Source organism: Dasypus novemcinctus, chromosome 17, assembly GCF_030445035.2.
Source record: "Dasypus novemcinctus isolate mDasNov1 chromosome 17, mDasNov1.1.hap2, whole genome shotgun sequence".
NCBI lineage: Eukaryota > Metazoa > Chordata > Mammalia > Cingulata > Dasypodidae > Dasypus > Dasypus novemcinctus.
The window spans coordinates 99388736-99397423 of record NC_080689.1 but is presented as its reverse complement, the minus strand read 5'-3'; the positions used below and the strand labels follow the sequence as shown (position 1 = coordinate 99397423).

The following is an 8688-nucleotide window of genomic DNA, read 5'->3' as shown; positions in this document are numbered from 1 at the left end:
GGCACAGAAATTTGTGGTAGAATATTGTATTCAGAAAAGGTGAATTAGAGTCATAAATGTGTGGAGATGAGAAATGTTCAGAATTATTTCAGGACTGTCATAGACTGTGATTCCATATAACAAAACAAACCATTCCTGATTATTTTCTATACTGATCTGGATGATAATAAGAATGTAATCATCATCAATTTTATACATTCTTAATTCTTAAGTGACCAGAAATCACCACAATTTGACAAATCCTATAACGTTTCTGCACTGAACCCCACAAGTAAATATTTAATTAGCTTGGACCAACAGAATTCTTAAAGACAAGTTATGAATATTTATGCCTTCCCATTTTAACTACAGATGCCCTAAAAATAAAGTCACTTCCAGAAATAAAATTTTTAAAATGCTATTTTCATAACAACCCTAAAATTTCGGTAGATTGCAATGTATTTGGAAACACTGGCTGTGAGTGTAAAACATCCAGAATTTGCTCCCAAATAGAACAGGATAATATGATTTTGATACTGGAAAGAGAAATATTGAGTCAAGCATTTACAAACTACTCATTTACTACACAGAAAATAAGTTAATAAAATTTTGACATGGTACACTATTAACACAGCACAATGTAAACTCTCTTGATTAGAAATTGGAAAATAGAGATGTCTACCTTTAAAAGTTGTTCATACTAATTAAAACTGAATATCAAAATCAAGAAATCATTTTGCAAGTTTTATCGCTATCACTTTTCCTAATGCTGTCTGCATGTCCTTGTTTCTCAGACTGTAGATGAGAGGATTCAGGGTGGGGGGTAACACTGTGTAAAGCACAGATATCAACAATTTCAGGGAAGAAGATTTGATATTTTTTGCAAAATATGTAATACTCCCAGAGAACAGGAACAGTATCACCAGAGTGAGGTGGGGCAGACAGGTTGAAAGAGTTTTTTGTCTTCCCTTTACAGATGGGATTCTTAGAACAGTGGTAAAAATGTGAACATATGAAACAACCATTAAAATGAAACACACAAAAATCAAACAACAGCTAAGAATAATAAATGCATCTTCTAAAATGTGCTCTCCATAACATGAAAGCATAAGCAGTGATGGAGTATTACAGAAGAATTGATGGACTATGTTGGACCCGCAGAAACTGATAGAGAATGTACCTGCTACATGAATGGCACCATAAACACATCCACTGAGCCATGATGCTGTTGCCATCTGCACACAGGCACCTCTGTGCATAATGCCCTCATAGTGCAGAGGATGGCAGATGGCAGCATAGCGGTCATAGGACATCACTATAAGGAGGGCATACTCTGTGCCAAAGGAAAATACAAAAAGAAAAATTTGCATGGCACATCCTAGGAAGGAGATGGAATGACTGTTGGTCAAAGAGTTCATGATGGATTTAGGAAGAGTGACAGAGATACAGCAGATGTCAATGAAGGACAAATTCTTAAGAAAGAAATACATAGGCACTTGGAGGTGCTGGTCAATGGTGGTGATGGTGATAATGAGGAGGTTCCCCATCATTGCTGCCAGGTAAATGAGGAGGAAGAGTGTGGCATACAGTCTCTGTAGCATCCAGTCACCAGGGAATCCCATGAGCAAGAATTCCATTATGATGGTCATGTTGATAAATTTCTCAGGCATGCTGATTCTTGAGAGTGAAAATAGAAAAACAAAACACAGCAGGCTTATTATGGGATAATTCTAACATGTGAAATTGATTTCCTTTTAAAATGTGTAGGGTGAATAATAATAATATGAACATTAATACATCTGCCTATGAATGGGGCATGAACACAGAAGGGCTACATCACTGGCTGTGCCTTCAGATTCTGGAAGGAGAGAGAATGGTTTTGGAGCATATTCTGAATACACAAGAGCTAAATTTCTTTACTAATATGATCAACAAAATATGTTCTCCTTTACCTACAAAGTTTATTTTATTTATTATTTATTTTATTTATTTATTTTAAAAATCCTTATATATTTGTGCACTTTTCTTGACCCCCAGTGGAAAATATTTTAATTTCCTAAGAATAGAAAAATGCCATATACTTTCTAGAACTGCATAAAATGTTGCAGGGAAATTAGATGACAAATAAAGAAAATATATATTGGTATATCACTAGGTAAATCAACTCTTAAAATCCCTGTGTGTGTGGAGTTGTATAAATGTGTGTGCACGTGTAAGTATTTGCACATATCTATATGATATAGGTAATTTAAATGAATTATATGTGCACGTGTGTTCTTATATTTGAGAGTGCTATTGGGAAACTTTCCAAATATTGTGTCCAATCCCTCTCTCTACTTCCCCAAAAAGGAGAGTAGGCTTGTTCTCTAGGAGCTACAATGGTGGAATTAGTATTTCAATTACTAAGTGAAAATACCACAATGAGAAGATCAGAACATGATCAAATTTTTCTATAGTTTGTACTGGGAAAATATGATCTATCTAGTCAATGTAAAAATAAAGAGAAATCAGGATAGATCAGCTTGTCAGATACAGACTTGTGAAAATATACTGAACTGAATTGATTTTAAAATAGTCCTAACTGTTTCAGCATGGAGTCATCTAGTATCTCATCTTCCTTATTTTGAGAAGAAAGGAGCAGATGGGGCGGGGGGGGGGGGGATGAACCTGTAACTATACTTTTTAAATGTAGCATGTCATTTCCTATTCTTCTGCTTTCATTTGGGCTAACAGCAAGTGACAAACCCTAGTGTGAGGAAACTATCACTCATAATGGACTGAAATTGTCTCACCATGTAGAAATCAGCAGTCTCTCAATTCCACTTCTCCCTTATAGGTATTCTTTATGCAAAGTAGATCTATGGATAGAGATTTGTATAATACTATACATTTTTGTACTCACCAAGCAGCCCTTCTTTGGGAATTCTATCTGGATGAACAGGTTTGTATTATATTATTTGAGATCAAGTCAGTATGACATTGCATTTTCTCTCTTAAGTGTTTAGATCTAAAAGATAGTAAGACGTATGTATTTTCTAGAGTTCCCAAGTGGCTAATTAAACTGGGTTTTAATTTGCCAAAACTTGAACCCAGTGGCATGTTTTCCTGTTGGACCATGGACAGCTTGGCATTTGAAGGCAATGGAGCCCAGATTTTCAATCCCATGTTATGATGGTTAAAATTGTGTGTCAATGTAACTATGTGATGGTGTCCAGTCAATCACATTAAATAAATAGGAACCATATGCAGTTGCTTTTCTTATTTGGATAGTAAATTGCTACTGCCGTGTTATGGGCATTCTTCCAAGATCTAAGTTCAGTTACCAGTATGACCCATATTCAGTGATTTATACATGTCAGAGCACTTAAATTGTCACCCTTTATTTTTTTTCCTTTTTATACTTAAAATTTATACTTAAAAAAGAATTATATTCTATCAAAAATTTGTATTAAAATATTCTCTATGAAAATGATTTAAAGGTTAAATATAAAACAAAATTAAATTATAATCTTTAACCCCATAATAACTATGATTATATTGCATTAAAATGGTCAAATATCACCAATCAAAAGGCAGAAATTGTCAGAACAGATTTTAAAAATGGCCCAAGCATGTAATGTAAGAAAAATCTCATTTCAAATATAATGCTATAGGTAAGCTAAAAGTAAAATTAAGAGAAATATACTATGCAAACTCTAATTTTAAAATGCTGGAGTGGTTCTATTACTACCACAAATAAACTACCAAGAATAAAGGATGCATGAGATAATGATAGGATGATCAATGTACAAACAAGTCATAATTTTGGATGAAAGCTGAAAAACAGAAAAGAGTATCAGAATTGAAAGGATGAAAAACCAAGTCCCCAATTACAGTTAGAGTTTTCCTCTCTCAGTTATTGTTAGTACAGGGAATCAACCAGGGTATAGAAAAATCTGACCAATGCCATTGACTAACTGTATCTAAGTGGCATTACTAAACCATTCCACTCAACAACAGCAGAAATCACATTCCTCTCAAGTTTACACAGAATATTCACAAATACAAAACATGTCCTGGTTAGTGAAAAAAACAATACATTTAAGAGTTGAAATAATATGATGTATATTATTTGACAATAATTGAACTTAATTCAATAAGAGAAAGGTATAAATAACAGACTATCTTAAAAATTCAAAAATAAATAGCGAATTTCTAAAAAATGTCCATATGTTTGAAAGGAATTATTTTACTCTACACTTAAAAAAGGGACTTCCTCAAAATTAAAGCCTTCTGCACCTCAAAGGAGTTTGTTAAGAAAGTAAAAAGGGAGCCTACACAGTGGGACAAAATATTTGGCAACCGTATATCTGATAAGAAACTTATATCTTGCATATATAAAGAACTCATATATCTTGAAAATAAAAAGATAAGCAACCCATTTAAAAAATGGGAAAAAGATTTAAACAGACACTTCTCCAAAGAAGAAATACAAATGGCTAAAAAGCACATGAAAAAATGCTCCAAATCTCTAGCTATCAGGGAAATGCAAATCAAAACTACAATGAGATACCATCTTACTCCCATAAGATTGGCAGCTATAAAAAAAAAAAACAGAAGAATACAAATGCTGGAGAGGATGTGAAGAAAGGGGAACACTCATCCACTGCTGGTGGGAATGCAGAAGGATCCAACCATTCTGGAGGACAGTATGGCGGTTTCTCAAAAAACTAGCCATAGATTTGCCATATGACCCAGCAATACCACTGCTGAGTATATACCCAGCAGAACTGAAAACAAGGACACAAACCGATATATGTACACCAATGTTCATAGCAGCATTGTTCACTATTGCCAAAAGTTGGAATCAACCCAAATGCCCATCAACAGATGAGTGGATCAATAAAATGTGGTATATACACACAATGGAATACTACTCGGCTGTAAGAACAAACACACTACAAACACATGTGATAACATGGATGAATCTTGAGAACCTTATGTTGAGTGAAGCAACCCAGACATTGAAGGACAAATACTACATGACCTCAATGATTTGAAATAACCAAGCTGCCCTAGATAGCAAGAGACTGAACGATAGGCTTACAGGAAATTGGAGGGTGGAGGAAGGATGTGAGCCGATGTCTGCAGGGGTGGAATTTAAGATGAGATGGTGGTAAGTATGAACACAAAGAAGAGATAAAAGGGGGGCAAGGGGTTGCCTTTGGTTGGGGCTTTGCGGGTTTGAGGGTGGCTGGGGAGGGACGGATGGGTAACATTGCCCAAAAGTGGGGGGAGGGAGGGGTAGCATATGAACATAGGAGAGTGTCAGGTGTTGGTTGAGAGTAAAATGCTGAGATAATAGTATCAAAATATAATTAAGAGGGTTACCTGTTTAGGATGCTCGGAGGGGATGGTCTGATGCGGGACGGGCTCCTGGGGAATGTCTGAATGCTCATTTTGCCAGAGTGGGTGGTACCATTGGATAGAGACCCAAGTAGTGAGAGTGGGGGTGGACCCACATCCTGGGGAGGAGTAATGCCATCAAATAGAGGGAACTGTATCTCTCAAGAGAAAGGGTGGCTCCCAGGGCATTGGGGCAGCTGAGCAAGTTAGGCCCTGAGCACTGTTGCAAGTATCTCTGGACGTGGCTCCTCAGGAAATGGAGGTTGGATGTCACTGTGGGCACCAAGGGGATGGGAAAATGGATGTTAAATGTGTGGAACCAAAGTAAATGTGGGATAAGAGAGGACTTTCACGAGAGTACACAAGGATGGATATAAAACATGTACTATTACACCATAAACATATAGGGGACGACAGACTAATAATGTAAACCATAATGTAAAACATAGGATAACTAAGAATGTAAAAAACTGTGTATCCTAAAGTATACACCATAATGTAAGCACAGATGTCACCTTGTTAGAAAGCTAGTGTCTCAGACTCTGTACATCACGTTAAGTAAATATGATGTGAATAGGGTGTAAGAGTATCGCTGTGGAAGGGAAAAGGTTTTGTGGTGGATGTATGGGAGTGCTGTGTATTATATATATGCATTGCTGTGGTCTAGGGCTCCTGTGAAGAGAAGCTGAATAATTAGGGAAAAAAAAAAAAAAAAGAAAAAGATAGGATGTAGAATTTTTTCCAAGTCAACACGTGTTCTTTATCTAACCTTTAAACCCATTGCTATATGCCATTCCCTAGTAAGGGACCCTGACATTATATTGGGCTCCAAATTTCGGGGAGTTCTGGATCACAGAGTGTTTCAACAATGGCAATGGAGGGATACTGGTATGGGATGCCATTGACAGGTGATATATGGCTGACAGGGAGCTGTACAGAACATATGTCCAGGGTGCATGGTAATGTTTGGATATACTCATAGTGGCAACAATTAAAAACCACAGCAGGGGGGGTACTGGGTTCCTGGCCAGTGGTGCTCTGTCGTGGTCCCTAGGGGAGCAGCGACAGTCTCCCAGGTGCAGTGGCAGGGACCGGGAGGGAGTGAGGGTTCAACAGTGAGCCCCTGATGCTAATGACTATGCTTGTGAGCTGATAAGCCTAAAATAAGAACAAGGCCTAGAGCAACATTGTGCCTGGGAATTTCCTCCTGTCAGCCTTCATGTTACTCAAATGTGGCCAGTCTCGAAGCCAAACTCAGCATGTAAATGCAATGCCTTCCCCCCAGCATGGGACATGACATCCGGGGATGAGCCTCCCTGGCACCGAGGGACCACTATCAACTACCAACTGATGATGCAACTGGAAAATGACCTTATACGGAAGGTTCAATGCGGATCAGCAGAATATCTCTGTCTACATAAAATAACATGACTTTAAAATGCTGTTTGACCTAAAGTAAGGGGGAAATGGAAAGGAGAAATGAGTTTATATGGCTATGAGTTTCTAAAAAAGAGTCTGGAGGCTGGCAGAAGGATTGCCCTTATGCACAACTGAGTAGAGTCAGAGAGACAGATAAAGTAGATACAACCCCCAGATATTGGTTCCTTTGAGGGCTAAAGAGACCCATGGGAGTTATGGTAATGGCCGATGGGGTTAACTACCAGGTCAGATGGCCCCTCTTTGGAAATGGTGTTTATGTGTGATGAATCTGGACTCAGATGGGATCTCCCTTCATAAGACTTTCATGCTAATGTGCTGGAGGTGCAGTTAATGTTGGGGTTTAAGATATATTTAGGGGATTTGAATCTCTGGACTGACAATGTGATTGCCAGGTCCTGAGCCTCAACAGACTCCAGCACCTACAATCTGATTTATTGGACTTACCACACCCAGCTAAAATGGAGTTGAAGAAGGACAACCACCACACCATGGAGCCTAGAGTGATTACAACTGAAAGTGGGAGGATTGCATCCAGCATCCATGTGGAATCTGAGCCTCCTCTTGACATAGAGGTGCAATGGACACAACCAATCCAATGTCCACATAGAAGAGGTGGCATTGGATTGGGAAAAGTGGACATGGTGGCTGATGGGTATGGGGAAAGGCAGGAAGAGATGAGAGGTGGAGGCGTCTTTGGGACATGGAGCTGCCCTGGATGGTGCTTCAGAAGCAATCACTGGACATTGTAAATCCTCACAGGGCCCGCTGGATGGAATGGGGGAGAGTATGGGCCATGATGTGGACCATTGACCATGAGGTGCAGAGGTGCCCAAAGATGTACTTACCAAATCCAATGGATGTGTCATGATGATGGGAACGAGTGTTGCTGGGGGGGGAGGGGTGGGGTGGGGGGGTGGGGTTGAATTGGACCGCACATATATATTTTTAATGTAATATTATTACAAAGTCAATTAAAAAAAAGAAAAAAATAAGACTATCATGCTAATTTACTGGAATTGTAGTTGGTATTGGGGTTTAAGATATATTTAGGGGATTGAATCTTTTTACTGACCATATGATAGCCAGGCCCTGAGCCTCAACAGACTCCAGCTCCTACAATCTGAACTATTGTACTCACCTCACTCAGCTAAGATGGAGTTGAAGAAGGGCAACCACCACACCATGGAGCCTAGAGTGCCTACAACTGAAAGCAGGAGGTTTGCATCCAGTAACCATGTGGAATCTGAGCCTCCTCTTGACATAGAGGTGCAACGGACACAACCAATCCAAGGACCTCAGAGAAAAGGTGGCAATGGAGTGGGGAAAAGTGGACATGGTGGCTGATGGGTATGGGGAATGGCAGGAAGAGATGAGATGTGGAGGCGCCTTTGGGACTTGGAGTTGCCCTGGATGGTGATTCAGGGGCAATCACCAGACATTGTAAATCCTCCCAGGGCTCACTGGATGGAATGGGGGAGAGTGTGGGCCATGATGTGGACCAATGACCATGAGGTGCAGAGATACCCAGAGATGTACTTACCAAATGCAATGGATGTGTCATGATGATGGGAGTGAGTGTTGCTGGGGGGGGTGAGGGGTGCGGTGGGGGGGGTGGGGTCGAATGGGACCTCATATTTTTTTTAATGTAATATTTTTACAAAATCAATAAAAAAAAGAAAAAAAATAAATAAACTTAAACAAAAATAAAAGTAGCACAATTTGTGGAATTTGGCTGAAGATGTGCTTAAATGTCTTTTTCTATTTCTGGATTTTTAAAAATTATTTTATTCTTAAAGAAGCATTATATTTCATAAATGTTACATTGAAAATATAGGTGATTCCCATATACCACAATCCCTCCCCTTCCCAACTTTTTCCCCACTA

At 38.9% G+C, this 8688-nt stretch overlaps 1 protein-coding gene across 1 annotated transcript; it reads right to left on the bottom strand.

The window, feature by feature from the left end:
• Positions 1 to 710: 710 nt before the first annotated feature.
• LOC139436732 (olfactory receptor 14A16-like) lies at positions 711 to 1649 on the bottom strand. The gene has a single exon (XM_071208688.1). It carries the CDS (start codon positions 1647 to 1649, stop codon positions 711 to 713), a length of 939 nt encoding a protein of 312 aa, XP_071064789.1.
• Positions 1650 to 8688: the final 7039 nt, after the last annotated feature.

What these genes read in the sequence shown, in the direction of transcription:
- LOC139436732 (XM_071208688.1), bottom strand. Translation starts at nt 1,649, where the DNA reads ATGCCTGAGAAATTTATCAACATGACCATCATAATGGAATTCTTGCTC.